The sequence below is a fragment of the Lottia gigantea genome, assembly GCF_000327385.1.
Source record: "Lottia gigantea unplaced genomic scaffold LOTGIsca_13, whole genome shotgun sequence".
In the NCBI taxonomy this organism is placed as follows: Eukaryota; Metazoa; Mollusca; class Gastropoda; family Lottiidae; genus Lottia; species Lottia gigantea.
In genome coordinates, this window is record NW_008707425.1 from 844,478 (window position 1) to 864,947 (window position 20,470).

At 33.5% G+C, this 20,470-nt stretch overlaps 1 protein-coding gene across 1 annotated transcript; it reads right to left on the reverse strand.

Moving 5' to 3' along the window:
- Positions 1-523: 523 nt before the first annotated feature.
- LOTGIDRAFT_111302 (hypothetical protein) lies at positions 524-13,193 on the reverse strand (the record flags this gene model as incomplete). Its single annotated transcript, XM_009048896.1, has 3 exons — positions 524-1,094; positions 1,659-2,040; positions 12,950-13,193. The coding sequence occupies 3 exons, from the start codon at positions 13,191-13,193 to the stop codon at positions 524-526; spliced, it is 1,197 nt and encodes a 398-aa protein (XP_009047144.1).
- Positions 13,194-20,470: the final 7,277 nt, after the last annotated feature.

The following is a 20,470-nucleotide window of genomic DNA, read 5'->3' on the forward strand; positions in this document are numbered from 1 at the left end:
GCGAAGAAGCGTCTAACTCACTGAACCACCTTGGCTCCCCATGGAAAACCTAAGAGAAAATCAAAAGTGATAAGGATTCATAAGGAGAAGGGGTAATTCTATCGATTAAGGATCATGAAAGGGCTAATAGAAAGAAAAAAAGGTGGAATTAGAAAACCTGCCCAATGTGCAAACAGTATATTAATTCTGCACAATCCTAACAATGTCAAGAAAAATGTTGAAATTTGGAAAATTCTAAAATCTGCAATTTTTTTGTATATCCAGGAAGTGATTTTAGGTCTAAGTGACTTTACTAATGATAACATCATTAACTTTTGTAAAAGAGCAGTTACGTGTTTTCCTTTGAATTCCATAACCGTGCTTGGCGACTTCATTCCGGTGGTAACACTTCCTCTCGTAAAAATGGAAATTGCAAGAATATTTTAATAGTATGAGGCAATTCTTGTAATTGACAGTTACTTTAGTAACCGGAAACGATTGAAGAACAGTCAAGAATGCGTGACGTTGGAAAGAGGAAGAAGCACTAGTCAGTATCGAGGAAATCATCAGAACCATGAATGGGGTCATAGTCTACCTGTCGTATTGAACTATTTTTAGTTGATGTCGATGAATTAGGGTTAAAGGCTTCACTCCTCCTCGAGTCTAATCTAAGCTGCCCTGTATTGCGACGTCGATCTTTTAATGGCGGAGTAGGTCCTTTACATTGAAAGACGCGTACAAAAGCCTCTCTAAATTTCTTGTTCATGAAACAGTAAGTAATTGGATTGCAGCACGATGAAAAGTATGATAATAAATGGAAGAACGTTTTAGTAATGGGTGAAAGATGTTGTTTAGCACTTTTAAAGTCAAAAATCATCCACGTCTGTATCACATACACCGGAGTCCAACATATGAAAAATTCCAGCACCACGACAAATAACATTTTTATAACTCGTATTTTGTTTTGTCGTATCTTTTCCGGGTTAGTGTGACGTATTCTGTGCACCTTTCTACTTCTCTTCATAATAGGTGGGGTAAAATTTCCTTCATCCGCCGAAGATTGTGATGATGTAGCACTTCTCACTGAATCTTTAAAAAGTTTAAGTTCCAATGTTCTATAACTCGGCATTACAAATCTTTGGTGAGCAGGAACACCAGACCCTGAAATATAATTATTTAAGAAATTGTCACTCACTAAGAAATACAGACAACGCTAAACAATCGACTATGCACTGCTGGGATTATTATTGGAGGAACGGGCCAGATGAGTTCCATGTAGATTTTTCTCAACGCTATTTGATCTAGATATGCCTAATATTCGTCCGGAAATGAATTGGAAAAACTCATCACAACATTACAATAAAAAATAGACCAAAGTCACAAAATGGTAACTTATATGTTTTTTTTATACCAGCAAACCAACAGTTTTTGATATTACGTTAGTCGATAGCAAGCAAAATAGCTTTGAGACACTTTGAAGTCTACTTTCTGACAAGGGAAATAAACATAATTTACTACATCGAGCTGTTTACAATATGTCAAACCGTCATATTATGTTGTGATGGTTTGACATATTTCAGACGTTCTCGAAAGTTATTCTCTGATGATGCTTTGAACAATAAATTAGGAAGGTTCGTTTAAACCCATTTCTGTGTCATTAATGTTGTAGGAATGATAACTTACCATTTTCATATGGATTTATGTTAAAATCACTTCGTACATCTCGGGCAAGATTTCGTATCACACATCCATACGCTATGGTCATGATCAGAACTGGTATCACCAATAATGCAAGGTCTAAAAATACGTTGTAGGCCATCTCCCAATCAGTATCAGGCCATATTTCACGACAAGCATGAGCACCACTTGGAAGAGGTATATGCGATTGGAAAACAGCTATTGGAGTCATAATGAATGCTGACAATGCCCAACATACTGCTATACTCCTATATGAATGTGATAACGTCTGCCACGATCTTGAATGTAACGGCTGACAAATGGCATAATATCTCTCCATACTAATAGCTACCAAGGTAAAACAACTCGCTCCAACAGACACAGCTGAAAATATAAAAAGAAATATTTTATATTACTAAATAGCATTTGAACAACAACGACATATAATAGATCCCAACTTTGATTCGCTATAATTTCATTTACTAATTTTATATATCTTCGTATCTACTGCAATTTTGTTTAAAAGATATATCGTAATATTACCAATATATTCAACACAATCAAAAATATTCCATTTACTCTAAACCACATTTTAACTACATGTGCTATCAAACACATTCTATTTATAACAAAACACATTCCTTTCATTTCCAACAAACACATTATATTAACAAACACACCCTATTTTTTAACCAAACACATTCTGTCTTCTAGTAGTATGGAACACATACTATTAATTTTCAAACACTATCTACTACTATCAACCACATCTTTAACTTCTACTAAACATATCCTGTCTATTATCAAAGGCACTCTTTCTCGAATGTATTATGTTTAAAACCTAAAACTCTGTCTAGTGATAAACACATTCTATCTACTACTAAACACATTCTATCTACTATCAAACACATTCCATCTACTATCAAATACAATCTATGTACTATCAAACTCATCTTTAACTACTTCTAAACACATCCTGTCTATTATCAATCTACATTTACATGTACTATCAAACACATTCTATCTACTATCAAACACATTCTAAATATGATAAAACACACCAAATCTTCTAACAACGTGGGTGTTTTACTTGACCAGCTGATTACTTAAACGTATTGTAGAGTAGTAGAGCAGTAATAGGTCAATTAGACAATTGATGGCAATGATGAACTATTTCTGACAAAGTGGTCCAAGCGTAATCATGGGCCGTAATACTAATGTCTAAGTTTGTGGTCAGTTCATTAATGAATGAAATTACGTGCGAAGTAAAGGTGAGTTTTTTATATAAGCAAATGAAGCCAATGCCTCATAGCGAATTTGCCTAAAAATACAAAACATTTAAATGTGAATAAGGTAGATTGCCTACGGTAAAGGTGGTTACCGTTTGCAGTCTATCCAGTCCCTCACCCCATCTTTTCGCTTCATAGAGAAAAAAAAAGCCTTAATTACGGCCATAGTTTCAAACAACTCCCGAACGTCTTGCATAGGATGCATATTTATAAAAAATTGGCAAAGACTTTCGCGACAAATCGTATGTCGAGTTGAAATATAGACATGCCAGGTAATAGTTCCGGTGTCAAATGGTGTGAATTTAACGCATAACAAAAATGCCAATGATGGAGCAATCGTTGCTTTAGGTGGTTTGCAAATATCACAAAGGTCGTAAGAACATTGTACCGTGTCACGAAGTTTTCTAGATGCTTTCACGAACAAATTTTGGTCACAATTAGGACAAGAATGCGTGAAACTTTCGTACAAACTTCTGACAAATAAAATACCTCGTGAACAGTTTGTAACGCTTCTAAACCATCACCGTGAAATTTTGGAACCTAAAATGCAAATGTGTGACTATATAAATCTAGTAATGTCGGTATAGCTAATCGTTCCATTTGATACCGTGTTATACCCCAGGCTTAGAAATTACCAAGAATGTGACGATTTGTCGGATGGTACTCAATCAAGATGATAGCATGATAAAGGATTGAGTTAAGGCTGCTACGTTATGGTTAAGTATTACATTAAGCTATGTCTAGTCAATATAATTGATTCCAAATCATTACTGACTATTAATAAAAGAGCATTATCAATATACGTCTATTTACAGACTGATAATAATAGTTCGTAGTTTAACGGTAAGATTCCTATCGTAATAGGTTTGATCTACAGTCAAACCAAACTGGCTGGGATTCTGTCGGATTCTGATAGTTAAACTCAAGTACTTCAAGTGTCGTGATCAGGAATGAACATTTATTTTCGTGTAAACTAAAAAGGACCTCTTCAATTTAACAATAACCATCTAAGCTGTTTTATCCTGTGTCAGGCTTATTGTATCAAGTTTTCCTACCCGCGATAAAAAAAATGTCAGTTCATTACTATATTTTAAGAATTGAAACCGTATAACAATTGTGGTTGAGGTTTGTTTTACTGGTCATCCTTACGAATATCCGAATAATAAACTTTATTTACTTATATTCATAATTGAATCACATAATATTGTATGTTGATGTCAACAAGACATAGTCCAGTATAAACTCGTTGACAACTCGAGACTGTGTATGTCAAGATAATGTGTTTAGTTCTTACAGAATATAATCAAACTTGTTATTCCTCATTATCCTGGGATTTATCAAATTGAAATTCATTTACGTTGAGAAATTCATGCTGGCTTGTCAGTCTTGAAATCTGGCTATATTTTCTTTAACTTTTCATATAATATCAGAAGACCGCCTGAGTTTGGCATTTATAATAAATTTGGCTCAATGGAACTACAAGTATTATTTCAATTCCATGTGTTGATCATAAGAATCAAGCATTCTGTGTCTCCGTAGGTCAGAATTTTATTTTAGCTCTCATTTAGGAAAACTATAGACCTACACAAATCTAGACAAATGTGTCCCTGAACATATCTGAAAGTTTTAACTAAAAATCCTGCCGTTAATTCTTAACGCCAAAACTATTTAAAAGGTTTACGTAAACCATTTTAGTTCGTTACGCTACTGTGCTGATTTAAGTAAAATAAACTTGTAGTATTGTAAAGGTTTCAACTAATTATATTAAGTCTGTATGAAGCTTGTAGTGCCAAAAATAGTTTAAGCTGCTTAATTAACAATTAAAAAGACTTCGTTATTTAATTAACCCTTTTTAAACAAATTCAGCTTGCTCAACATAATAGCATATTTCAAAAATATTTTCAGGTATAATGTACGAGGTTTTGAAAATGAAACTTTTGCATGGCCTACTGATACTTTAAGCCTGAAATACTCAAAAGTATAACCTCAATAACATCTTTGGCCTGAATATGTATATGGAATGGAAATTCTTTGCACATTCCGTGTTTTATGTGCCGTGCATTCTAATCTTCCGATTGCAGTTCACATTTATTCTATCACAGAATAATCACAGTTGTACGAACTATTCGAGTCAGATATTCGAATGCTATTCCCGAAATATTTCATAACAACTGGTTCTGTTTGGCATATTCTATACGGTAAATTATTGGAGAAGAGCCACACCCACACAATATAAGTCCACGTGCCACAACTCATCTAGTTGTCTCACTGTATTTAGCCACTTAGCCGTGGTAAGACACAGAGTGGTCTAAAATAATAAGTAATCTTTCAATGACATAGCACAAGTTATAGTTAAATAAGACATTATGGATGATACATCCTTCTAGATTATACATTTTCAACGTTGCAATATGGTTCTCACGACGCCACCGTCCTTCGCCATGTCAAGCTATTACGACCTTATACCTTGACTGCAATTGTCACCTTTCTTGTATTATGAAAGTTTTTAATGAAGCGATATGATGTGATTGAACGCTAGCAAAGACAGCCAATCAGAGGCTTAGACAGTCTGTAAACACAAAGCCATAATGTTTAGAGCCTTTTGTCGTGGGCTCTGATTGGCTATATTCGCTGGCGTACAATCCAATCAAATCGCTGCATCCGGTGATAATTCGAAGTTCTTAATAGCTGAACACTTTGAAGTCCTGGTGAAGGTGTGAAACCCAAGATTCAGATGTTGAGGAATTACATGATTGCAGTATAACATTAGCGACATCTTAAAACAGACAATTATTATAGATAACGGGTATTCTATTATTCTAGAAATATAAGTTTCCAATATGGTTCTCGACGGTTCATGTATATTTTTTTAAACAGTCTGCGGATGGCGTTCATATTATATCTATCAACATTGGAAATAACATATGCACATTGTTACAGTTTCATACAGCCTCGCAAAACTGTTTTGTATATTATATCGTAATAAAACTGAAGTAGATACCTCAAGCGTCTTCTGAAGTTGTATATGTAATTATTTTCAGGTCGTTCCATATCACAGTTCCTGGGAATTATTGCCTGTTTGTTGTATCATGATATTTTAAAAATGCTCGTAAATTGGAAGCAAGCCCCTTGAAAATAGATCATGATACCAAAACTATTTTCTTTCTTTAAATCTAATTTAGTTGATGTCCGCTGAATGTGTTTTTGCCACTTTATCATTATGTCTTCCAAATTTGAAATTTTCCTCTTTCAGTTCTTTTACGCACAGACAGTTTCCAGATTTTAATGTCAGGATAAAATAGCCCATTATTATAAGAATTCGCTTAAACTTTGGACATGATTAACCGGATAAAAAGGTAGACTTTTTCGATAAAATGCCTTGATATCAATAACATAACAATATGTCTTAATATCAATAACACAAGACATAATCAATAACATAATAATATATGTCTTAATATCAATAACACAACAATATGTCTTTATATCAATAACACAAGACATAACCAATAACATAATAATATGTCTTAATATCAATAACATAACATTATGCCTTCATATCAATTACATAACAATATAAAATATGATGAACATTGAACATTGAAATTAAGAGAGAAGATTTTAGAATTACGAATGAAGAAATAGCAATGAAGAACATTGAATAAAAAGCCATTCGCCTCTCATAATTTTTGCTCAAAGTTCTAAGGACAGCTCTGTTATTCCATTTAGTAAAATGTTATTTCTAGCATAAACTGTCTTCACAGAGCAGGGTTTTTTTTCTCTTTGATTGACATACTTTGAAGACTAGCAAAAATCACTTCCCATTTCCCATCAATATTATCACATAAAAATCGATCTTACATAAATGCTACATTCGGTAAAGTGATTAAAAGATAGCATTTTGCGTGTAATATGAGGTTTAATGAATTGGAATCTACGTCCTACTTTTTTGCTCCTAAAGCCATTCAGTTTGGGGAGAATTTTTGGCTTGACAGTGAATTTAATTTCCTTTTGACTGGGGGCTTTTTAACATGTACAGTAGGCGATTCTACTGGGATGGAGGTATGCTAAAAAGAAGAAACTGTAATTCCTTTTCGAACCGTGTTACTAATGATTCAAGACAAACGACACTGACACGCAGAGTATAGTTATATTGTCTAATTTGAACGTGTGGGCTCCTTTTTCTAGGCGGCTTTCCGACCTGCATCACAAACAAAGGGAAACTGGTTTGACCAATTTGAAGATATATCTGAAACTGGTCTACCGACTAACAATTAGAAACTGGTTGCAAATTCGGCGTATCCTTTGGACCCCTGGGTAAGCGGACAATCAGATTAGATTGGATTTCTGAACTATGAAACTTAAAAGTTGCAAATACATAATTTCGGTTAAGGGAACACTTTTTCGACCCGCATCCCAAGTGACAGTATTTTTTTTCTTTAAATACAAATTGTAATTTAGCGATGGAAACTTCATTTACGTAAAGTGAAGTGAATGTATCACAGAGTTTTTTTTTAACCTTTTTTTTCTATTACCTCTTTCGGAAAATCTATAAATCTTTATTATTTTGTCATTTTCTCTTTTCAGATAATTTTTTTTTAAAAAAAAGATTGACATCCACACTAGAATTTATGATTTAATCTGGAAGCCACTGATATTTTATATCATACATGTAATAAAGATACAATAAGTTAACACAGAGTGTTTATTTTCCACTCAATGCCGTACAGAAGTTGCCAATTTTGTGTAGAAGCTTGTCTGTAAACGATGTTGATATTAACCAATAATGGAAGATTATATTGGTGTCATCAATTCCACAAATTGAATTTTACTAAGTTGTCTCAATTGACCTAAAGAATATTACATACACAGAAGATAATCGATACCGTTAAACTGATGTTGACAGTCATAGCAAACACTGCTATATAACATAAATTTCATCCTACAAAGTTAAGCCGATTGTACTTAAAAGAAATTGTTTTTACCTTTAATTCAAGAAAAGTTCAAAGATATTTTGTATATTTTGCCAATACATTGTATAATACAAATAAATCATGAACATGATTATCTACTCTTTTGGTTTATCGACTTACATGTTTTAACCCACAAAGGTAATAATGTATATTTTGTAAAAATTTATATTTTGAATTATGTATATTTTGTATATTACAAAACAAGTTACAAATCATCAAGCTTAAAAAGAACAATAAATATATGCAAATTTCATACAAGCATACAATAAATAATTGTAGGCCTAGCGTTATTTTTTACTAGAACGCTCGAAAACGTATCATTTGATCAAACTCCCAAGTCTAGTCGCAGTCAAGTATGAAATCTATTCAAGAAATATACTTATATATCGGAATGAGCATCAACATAATATATCTCTAATTTTATCTGTCTGCAATCATAAAAAATATGACTCACTTATTATTTTCACAAATCAAACTAACTAATGACTTATCCTTTTACCACCACAAGTTTACAAACCTTTTCGTGACAGTGTTTAAGATACTGCGTCTTTGCCACGCGCGTACTGCGCTTTTATGCCCCTGAAGGGAGATGTTACAAAGCTTATCTGGCGACTTTCTTGATCCCCTGACGTTTTCAACGCGTTCCAGAACATGCTCTGAGCCAATTTACGTCGTAAGAACGTCTTCTGGTGTGACGGAGCCGATTAAAAAGTTATAATAGCCCCGTCATACCAAAAAAAGAGAAGAGCATGTTAAGATTGTCAAAGATTGTCTATAGACAAGCGTCGTAACATCTCGATAAACGGAATACAAAACGCTTCGTAGGAACCTATGATGGTCGCATATGTCACAGGTTGATAGCGATTGTGGTAGAATTGGTAATTTCTAGGGAACAAGTACATTTTTAGTCGCCGTAAGAATGGTCGCAGTCCGGTGTGATGGGCTTATGGAGTGAATGAAGTAATAATGCTGTTATCGTTGTTAAAATGATGGATATTTTTTACGGATCATTTACTGAAGTTGATAAATAAACCAGTATATCATTATTACCGTGTTTAATATATAGTGTTGTATCGGCCTGCAATTTATCATAAGATCTCTGATGTACAAAACCGTGGGGACACAATGTTCCACTATCACCATTAGTTTGAAATGGAAATCGAATAACAATAAAAATCGTAGATGGTTTAAATCGGCGTGTTTTTTAATATTTAATTTTGCCAACTTATGTTTTTATCTTTTTTATTGTATCTTATGTTTGTGTTGATGAGCTGAGTGCTAGAACATTTTATTTTCGATGATTTGGTCCCAATTCAGAGAAATTTAAAGGTATTATCTCCACGACAATGTGGCGGATTTAACATCTCATTATTGCACACGACATCCCTGATCTAATTTTTTGATTGAAGGCTACAAACAATTTTGGTCAACCTTTTATAAATCAAGAAGCAAAATATCGTAACTACAGGTATCCAAGTGGATCAAGGCTTATCAGACGACGTCTACTCAAGACGTTATGATGCTAGTAATGAAACATACAAATAAACATCAAATTTGTTTTCCACCAGCACCAGTATCCGAATTATTTTTTTAAAGCTACTAACTACCTTTACATTTTCTTTAGAGAAGCGATCGACATCTTTACAACTTTTTCAGAAATTATAAAATATCTTATAAATTGGGCTATGCCCTCTAGCAAAGGTTAGTTTCGTTGTAAGTTTCCGATATCATGACATAACTACTACCTTGATTATATATTACTAACGAGATGGGAAGGAAATTTGGTCTTGATTAGCCGATGTCCAAGTTATCAACCGACCTAACGATTTTATGACCTTTCCATTAGTTTAACGTCCAATAAATAACAGTGAACAGAGACCATCAATTATGAGTATCAGAATATAATCTGTTATATAAGAAGCCAAGTTGTGGGCATCAGAGCAATATTAGGAAGTTAGTACTTCTGTTCAATAGACCATCGTGAACAACGTTCAGTTTTTTGCGATAAACTATTGCAAAAATACCTATTTGTAAAAATCGATATGAATTTTTTCATAAATTTGAAAAAAGTGATGATGGAGCATAATTCTGTTTATCACAATCCTCTATAAAGTTTTCGCGAATACAAGTCTACGAGGTAGACAAAATTTATCCATATCAACAACAACAATAGGATATAATACCCGACCAATTCCCAGGGTGACTTGTGATTAGTTCATTTTCTATTTTCGGCTAAATTATAAATTCAAATTGCTGATAGATATTGTCATATGGCTTAAAATTGATCTAAATTTAATCCGAGACTTGATTATTGACCTGTCATCAAAACTTATGTATAAATGTGAAATAATGTGAAGATACCAGAGTACGGCACTGACTTATGTACTGATTCAGTGTCCTTAACTATTGTCGTTCGGATGGGACATTAATCGGAGTCCCCGTGTGCTACTGGCGGATGAAAATCGAAAAAGAGTAGGCGAACGCCGCTGTTCTGCCAATTTGGCAATCCAATTTCAATCTGCATTGCGTTGCCCGTCTTCACTAACCTAATTAGTTTCAGTAAAGTAGGACGTAAAACTCCAATCATTTCATAAATTATATTAAAGAGTGTTATTTTGTAAAAAAATAACAAAAATTAGGGATTTCATAAACAAGATATGAGTACTATTTTTGAGTAACTTTTTGTAAAAGAAAGGATATCGTATGCTGCTACAAATAGTAATTCATTAAATGTCTACAATTAGATTGATTCTGTCAAATAAAAAGGTCTCGCCAGTTTGTTTCCCACTTAGAGACAGAAATAAAGTTTCATCAAAGCTACTTTCGTTATTATCCTGTTAAAAAGTATCGTTTTACTATCGTTGATATTAATACTATATCTCAGATGGTGCTAAAATGGATGATCTTTTCAAAGCGACAATAACTTGACTACTGTATTATTTTAACCCAACAAGATCAGCATAACATTAATATGAAATTTTGCATAAAAGTCCTATTCAGAAAAAAAACCGGGAATAAAAAGCGAAAAGTATCGCTTGCCACTACTTAGTAATACTAAGAATGTGAACGTTATTACTCCAAAGATCTGAATTGCAAGATCCTAGTTCGCTAAACTGAATAAGAAGAAGTCTGATAATGGTACCACTATCATTTAACACACTGGGTGAGAGGTTGATCAATGCCGAATGATTACACTATTACCCTTCTGATCCGTATGTCTTTGGACGTGTCGCTTCAGCTCAGTTAGACACCATTTCGATTACCTAACGATTCAAGGTTCGATCCAGGCATATGTCTAGTAACTACTTTCGGATTTTTAAAACGCGCAATCCCCAAGTTAGTGATGCAGGATGGAGGGGCTGACTAGTCGTTCGGGTGGAACAATAAACCGAGGCCCCTTGTGCTACAGGCTGTGTATGTTAAAGATTTTTCTCAACAGTTGGAATTAGAAAGAATGCAGGCTACTGACGCAAAGTTTCCTTCACTGCACATTGCATGGCGTTGCCCGTCTTCATTGGCCCATTCCTTTCGTTTCACATACGAATGACTTGTATTCAGACAAATAGGTGTCCCAGTGTTTTGTACCCAGTTTTCAAAACAGATGTAGTCAAAAAATTACGAGTCAATCCTTCTTACTGTCGATTTCTTTGCCAGTCCGAATTTGGAAAGTTAACCCAGTTAAGTTGTGTTGACAACAAGACGAGTTCTAGTCAACTAGATACGTCATTTGGGTTGTAGTTATTGTTTTCTAAGAGCTGTCAATCGGATAATCTGGATAAAATATTACGTATATTGTATACGAAGGCGGAAAAGATTGACCACTGTAATACATCAAATGAAAATAAGCACCTTGTTATCTGTAGTTGTGAGAAGGTGTTTTAAAGGGATGGACTGATTTGATCTCTAAATGGGATATCATGACGATGAAAACTTACGAATAAAAGAGTATCTTGTCGAAAAATACCTTATTACAGTATCTAAGACTTCTGAAAGTGTCTAAAGATAGTAAAGACAGATAGTTATTAACCGTTAAGTCACCTCATGGCGATCAAAAGAAAATAACAGATTATTAGACACTTTTTTTTTACCAAATCGCTTTTAGTTAAGACGACAAACATTTTTTCCCTGATCTCACGCATGGTATGATACCACCAATATCCGATGATCTTGTAGTCCCGTCACACCAGACTCCTACCATTTGCTGGTGACTGGAAGTGTACCAATGTTTGATATTACAAATTTAAACTCATGACGCGAGTTGTGCGACCATATTGCGTTCTACTGTTTTTTGGCACACGTATACCATGCTTTTATACAGTTTAAGGAGATGCTACAACTTGTCTCGCGGCCTTCTTCTCTATCCCATGATGTTCTTAATGAGTTCCAGGGCAGACCGCCTAAATAAACGCCTTAACTCGGCGAATAGTCGCAACAATAGCGGGATGTCTTGCGTGTCTTAACCCTTATGGCGACCTCAACGGCCAATTTTTCGTCGCAGTAGCATTGCAGTAAGGTGTGACGGGGCCATTATATGACGGTACTTAGTGTGAGTTTATTTTACATTCTGTCCGATAATTTGTATCATTATTTTTTTTAACGAGACACATAACCTAAATAATAAAACCTAAAAACCATTGCCGTTGAAGATCGAAAGACAACACTCTAAAGACCATTACAAATTTCCTAATAACTGTTTTCCCTTAGCCTTACCCAATTTAAGTCTGAAAGATAGTTTGAAGCTTAACTCGCTTATGCATCTTAGAAGGTAGATAACCAATATACTTTAATTTAAATGTAAAAACCTTTATAATATTTTTTATTGGAAAATATTTCATGTATACGCTGCAAAGCTATTTACAAGTGATGACTAAGTTGTAAATTGGCCAGAGAACTGAATCTGAGTAAGATTATTATGAATTGTCACTAAACTGAACAAAATAATAGTGAATTGTACTTAAACATGAATTAAACTATCAATGAGAGGGTGTTACATATGAGGACTGATAATTAATTATTTTAAGTAATACATACCTTGCAGATATCGGATTAAAACACACATAACAGCTCCAAATATAAAGTTCCTGAGTAATACTGGCACAAGGGTAAAAGGCATACAAAAAACAGCTAATAATAAATCACTTATTGCAAGACTCAACAAAAACACATTAGTCACTGTTCTCATTCGTTTATTTTGTATCAAAGTTGCGATCACTAAAATATTTCCAACCATGGACAATAAAAAAATCACGGAATAAAATCCTATTTGAATATCCATACTGAGCGTCGTTAGTCCAACATGGCCGAGTCTCCTTTTTGTAGTATTTTCTTCCATTTCAATGGAACTGTTAAAAAAATCTATTGTTTTGTTCCATAGCACAAATTCGGGATTGGCATGAGACATTTTGAAGAATGAGTGAAATGAAACCAAAAGTAATGACTACTGGATTCACGCCACCGTAGGTAATTGATAAACTTTGAAGGTCGTGTGTAATGTCGCTAAGGAAATACTTTGTATAGTGGTTCTGTCGTTGACCGCTGAGGAATTGAAGCCTTCTTTACAACTCAAGTGACTCGGTAAATTCGATGTATTGGTTTTGAGTATGATGAGGTACTAATCCAAGTGGGTATTTAAGATCGTAGTAAAACCCAACTGATGTGCTTAATGAATGGAAAGTTTTCTGGTGTCTCAGACTCCTACTTACTCTTAAGTTGTACGACGGATCAATAGGATACCTCTAGCGTGTAAAGCTATCAACTCTTTGAAGATCTGTAAAACAGTAAAATTAGTTCAGATAAGACATACGTCTCTATAATTAACATATACGTTCCATGTTTGACATTTCAGGAAATGATATCTATTAATTTTATATAAAAACTTTATTTTAGAATGACATTAAATTGTAATATATTTACGATTTTTTCAGCATTTTGATCTATAATGCGATAAATTCCTCAAGTTAAATGGTCTAAAGTAAAATATATTGATTTAAATTATATATTGCACATTGTTATTTGGCATTTATATGGTTATATACTGTTACGTTACGTCAATTATCTTGAAGATATTCTATTTAAAATCGTATAAATCGATTAATTTGACTTTAAAATGGAATATTCTTGTCTCTGATCATTTATCCACATAATTATCACAACCCACGAATATTTTAAATCCGCCACCTAAGAACAAGACTGTTCAATTTCAGCTTTTGAGAAAAAGCATGTACCACAATGGTTCTTTCTTAAACCACCATAGTTGTCTGGGTGTTTATCTTAATATTTCAAAAACGAAACTTAAACCAAATATTCATATCTAGCGCTAATATGAGTTGATTTTTTCCGGTTACTTTGGAGCTGTGTGGTTAAAAATTAACTGTTCTTCTCAGCGAATCCAAAAATAAATTGGTGTAGAGTCTACTAAACATTTTGAGCCCCGCTGTTACAATTTCCATCTGTCGGTGCTCGAGTAGATTTTTATCACGGTTAATTTGAGAATAAACCCCCCTCGCAATAAATATGCCATGCGTCTGTATGATACACTGTGTTAGTACGACATTTGTCAACCTGTACCTGATTTGATTATTTTAAAAAATTAAAAACGATATAATAAATAAGACAATTAACGGGACTTAACTACTAATTCTGTAACATAAATGCTAATATGCATATGGTTGATTTGTTCCGTTTGTGTTTTGTAGTTATAAAGAATGAAATAGTTCATTAACTGCTACTAATGTTTCGCCAATAAAATGTTTGGATTTTTAGTTTTGTTTAGCGGTTCGGATCCTTAGTACTTGGTTTATTCTTCCCTTCATAATGATCCTGAAAGCTATTGATATCATAATATATTAACCTTAAAACTCACGAATTGTGATTCTACCAATCTATTCATTATTATTAATAATAAAAAATATTCTTGATTTCGATATTTATATATCTTGAATAAAACAAAATAATTTCAAAAGCTGACAGACATAAATGGTAAAAACTTATAATACTCACCGTATGAAAATGTCGAACAGAGTAATAAGACACCTTGTTACTTTCCTGGCAAATTCCACTCACGCTTTAGCTTTTATATGGTTATCTGAATCAAAGAAAAAAAAACCTTTCGGCACATTTTCCTCATTTAAAGATCGGAGAAAACACCACTCTAAGCCATTGAATAGACGTGCAACACTAACTGGAGGTTCACCCCGAAGCAACTTTTGGCTATATCTGATGGTTAATTCTAAAACTTCATATTATTAGATCCTACATATAGTCAATTAGTGACGTAACTAGAATATCTTCTATGAATAGATTCAGTTTGATCAGACAAATATATATTTTTTTCTCACAGAGCATTATGAATGTTTATTTTCGTCGCCCTTTTCCGCCTGATTCCAATTGCTTGCTGCAAAAATAATGATTGCTGAATTATTGCTTATGACTTACTAATCATTTTAAAAATAGTTCTATTCTTATTGCTCCACGAATTGATTTTTTCTGTTATTTCACAAATATTCAAAATATTTTTGTCTGATAATTGTCTTTGAGTTCTCAGATATAATTAAAAATTAACATAATTCCTCTCCGGAAATTTTTTTTCTGGAAATTAACATTGATTGACATTTTTCTTAAACTCCAAGACTTCAATAAAAGTGAGTGACAAAATACGATAAATAATTGTTGTGATTACGATTGAATGTGTCCAACAGTTTAAAGTAATTGTCTTGTGATATTGTCAAGCTAATTATTATATACTACTGTTCAAACAAATGATTTATACGGTCGAGCAATAATCATTATGCACATTCGAGACCGATTAAACCCATAAAAGCGAACAGACCACATTGCGTTAAGGTAGTTTAAGTAGTAATGCTCATAAGAAAGTCCTTACATTACTACCAAATAATAAAGTGAACGGATGTTTAGGAGTTGAATCGAACACGAATGTGCATAAATGCCTTTGCCAACTGTATCTTATCAACTGTACCATCATTTTCAAGGACGTATCCAAAAAAATGCCCGAGGGGTAGGAGAGGGGGTGCAAAATTAAGAGGTGTTTCTTCGAGGTGAGGGCGAAGCTGCAGGTCATTGGTTACCGATTTACCTTTCACAGGCCTGAAAGAAGATGTATGTGTGGTGGTGGGGAAGGGGGGGCATCCGCAAAATACAACACTCAACACATTGTGTGAAGTAAAGAACTCAATTTGGAAATTGTATTAGCCATACATTTATGTAAAATTTAACATCATATTTGGAATAAAGAAAACCTTCAACAACATGTAACATAATGTATTTGTAATTTAAGTTATGAACCGAGTTATGAAACGATTAATCATAACAACAAAGCCTAATGATATAATAGCAATTGTTTGTGACAGGCAATTCAATTATTGCAGGGAAGAACATTACTCTTGGCTATTCACAACCTATTACAATCTGTCTCGGTGTCTCGATAATGTAATAGTTTTTAAACACGGAAAATAGAATGTAATTTGGAAATTGAATATTGAGGTAATTTACTATGAAATTACTGTGTTAAGGAAAATATTTCGCTTTCTCTTGTGTCACCTTATTGCAAATTTGTCATCGTTTTATTTTATTTCCATCGAGTTTCATTAACTGTATCTCAATTTCTTGCTTTGCAGAAGGGAAATATTGCCAAGCTAGCGAATCGTAATATGTTCAATCTACTATCAGGCGGTATTCAAAATGAATCAAAGGAAAATGAAAAGAAAATTATTTTCTGTAGCGCATTGAACCATCAATTTTGATATTTTAACCCCGGAAGTATATAGCCCGATAAATCTTGACACGTTGGAATTGCTAGTTTTTGTAAACATTTCCAACATGTTTGAAATTTAAATTTCGCATAAATTTGGGTATTTATACAAAGGTTTAATTATTAGGTATTTTGATACCATGTGGGACACAGGGGCAATGTAGAAATGCAGCAATTGACTCATTAATAGTTCATTTTTGTATTTTTGGAATGGGCGCGAGAACTTCCGGTTTCTCCAAGACACTTCTGGTTACCCCGCTACCGTTATTAACCAGAACTATCGACACAAACCATACACGTTATAAAAAATATTCTTGCTGTTAAAATGGTGCTCAATACATCAATGAGATGCTGATATTGAAAATCATTCACTTTCGGATTTATACCCATTCGAAAGTTGACTGATCCTTATTCCAAAGATAAAGACAATATAAACAAAGACTTCTTTAACACTGAAAATTGGCGAAAAGTGAAAGGCAGTAAATGATGCTGTTGCCGAAAATGAGAAAGGAAATAGTGACAGATACTTGTGAAGGATTCAGATGAATTATGTTTTGCTAGCTGTAGAGATGAAGATGAAGATTACTTATGCTAGTTATTGAGCATTCAGATAAAGATAAGTTATGATAGCGACGGAGAATTTAGATGAGGATTTAGATAAGTTAAGCTAGATGTGGAGGATTCAGATGATGATGAAGATAAGTTATAAGATAAAGCTCCTTGCAGTACTTGTCGCCACAGTGCAGCGCCATCATAATATGCTAGCTGTGGAGGATTCAGATGATGAAGATAACTTATAAGATAAAGCTCCTTGCAGTACTTGTCGCCACAGTGCAGCGCCATCATAATATGCTAGATGTGGAGGATTCAGATGATGATGAAGATAAGTTATAAGATAAAGCTCCTTACAGTACGTGTCGCCACAGTGCAGCGCCATCATTATATGCTAGCTATGGAGGATTCAGGATGAGGATGATGAAGGAGATAAGTTATGCTAGCATGGAACATATAGATGCGGATTCAAATAAAGACCACCAAAAATTGGGGCCATTGGTTGCTAGTTAAATTTATCTGCTATATGCTAGAAAAGCAAGTAAATCTGTGTTAAAACATAGGTCAAGTTCTAGGAATATCAGATAAAGATAAAACTGTGTTGTTAATCAATGATCAAAATTTATTACTTTATAAAAATCTTGCAGACATATAACAATAAATTCATATTATTATTCGAACATTAATCAGTTTTATGGTGTTGAACATTGAAATAAAGGCACCAATTAAGCTGCAGTGCCAGTTGCCTCAGGGGTGCTACAAAAAAGAAATTTTGAAATTTGAAAAGTTAAAGAGGTATTCTAAGTCGAAAAAATTGTTGCACAAATTGATGTAAACTTTATACCAAAAGTAGGAGAAATGTTATCAACAAAACTATTTAAAAGTCTTTCGTAAACGTTTTAAGTTCGTTATGCTTTTTGGTAAATGTAATAAAACTACTGTACGGATTTAAGCAAATTTAGGAAAATATGTCTCCTTCGTATTCGAAGGTTTTCAACTAAAAATATGGAGGCCCAACACCAAAAAAAGTTTAAGCTATTTAATCAACAATTAGTAGCCTACACTCTGTTTTTAATTAACCCTTCCAAACCAAATTTAGTTTGATCAAGTAGATACAGATATTAATAGCATACTTTAGAAATATTTTCAGGTATAATTTATGACGTGTTTGATAATGAACATTTTGCATGCTGTCCCCTTAAAGATTGATTTTATTTTATATACATTTAAAAGTATATAACTAATCATAATTTCCGAGATGTGATGTATACTTGTCAGTATAGATAGATAGAGTTACTTTTCAATGAGTTTATACAAAATAAAATTGTATTACGGGTGAATTAACAACTTTTAAGCAATGCGCTCAAATGCGTTAAGAGGTTAATGACACCCGACTTGTAAGGAAGGAATATCGTTTTCGAACCGAACTATCTGTTATCCCCATTTCTAAAAGATTCAGTAATAAGGAATCTTCTTGGGGAAAACCATCCCTTTAGTGTTGTATAAATATACGCTGTCATTCATTACAGCACATAATGCAAGTACCATGTTTTTACATCATTTGTTATTTCTTCAAGGAATTCCAATACTTCTCATTATTCTAAATATGAACGCACCTCTATGACAGGTATATAAAATAGAATATTTAATCATTGTTTTTAACAGTTTAGGAAACTGAAAAAATGAATTGATTATGGCTCCGTACTGACTGCTTGTATTAAACAGGGATTCCAGTATGACATAAAAATGCAGAGGAAATGGGAAAGAGCATCTGAGGGTCAAGAGATAGTAAAAGGGAGAGTTTACAATTTGAAGGTGTTTTGAAAGTCATTTCCTCCTTATAGAAATATTTTCAACAAGATTTTTAGTGGCTTTAATTTAATACCAATGGTTAGAAGAATGGTGGGATTTTTCTAAAAAAGAAGGACGTTTGGGATCCCGGATAACAAAAGTACTTTAATGCATACGTCTCCAAACTTAAGTTAATATAACCATATGATGAAAGCCTGTATTGGTTGCATGTTGAAATCGTATTATTGTACAGAATAAATTGTTATTTCGTTGCCTTACAAACATCGCAACGCCTTAGGCTTTACCCCTTCCAAACAAATATGTCCAGAAGCGTTAGTCCTACAAATTGTGACGAAAACATCATAATTAAAACAAAAGCCGATGGTATGGATATAATGAATGACCAGAGGGTGATTACAAGATTCAGATAAATATCATTGCTTACTTCAAGCGTACACGTTAATGACTTGGCCATCAAATCTATTTGTTTTAGGTTGATTATTTGGTAACTGTATCAAATTTCATCAGAAATATTAGCCGATATATGTTCATATCAAAATAATGTGGAAAATAGAGAGGCAACATCCATCATACGACCAAGGCTATAAATACATTGATACTTCTACTAGGTCCTGTGTTTTTACCTAAAGGTTATTGTAAAATAGAAGTTTTATGACAGAACGGCGTCAATAATTTATTAACAAGAACATCACAAAATGATTTTCTATCAGGGATTGTCGATAAAATGTGGTTTATTGTATCAATATAGCCCAGTCTTTATTCTGTAAATAGGTTAAATTACTTCTTCCTGACCGGCTCTAAGACCATCAGTTCATAAGAGAATTCTTGTTTTAAAAAAGTAGTAATTCGGTTAACATTCTCTTTATTTATTATTTCGCTAACACATTTAGACTTTTGGTAGACGAAAATATTTTTTTTCACTTCGCGACACTGAATGGTTGGACGTAAAAGTTGTCACGTTTCTTAGTTTACATAAGGACCTAACGGTCAGGGTAAATACTATCGTTATACTATACTTTATTTCACTCACATAGGATGTATAAAGAGAAATACAACGTCGAAAAGGTTGGACAGTTTTCGGGAATCTTTCAGTTGAAGTTCGAGAATGTATTTGAGTTATTAAAAAAGAAAATAAAGCGAAATGATTTCGTTTTGATTTCTCAATTCCAATTGCTGTTTCTACTGCTATACACCGAAAGGCATAATGTGGAAATTTAGGTTGTCGTAACGTCCATGTCATTGTGAACACCCCCAAAGGCATGACGAATGGTGTCGGTAATAACTGCGCGTGATTATATTTCCAAAAGTTAGACGATGACACCGACAACAATTGATAGTTTGTAATAAGGTAAACTTAAACTTCACTATGTACAAGGTATACACCTTCGTTATCTTTACATAATATTTCTTGCTATATGATT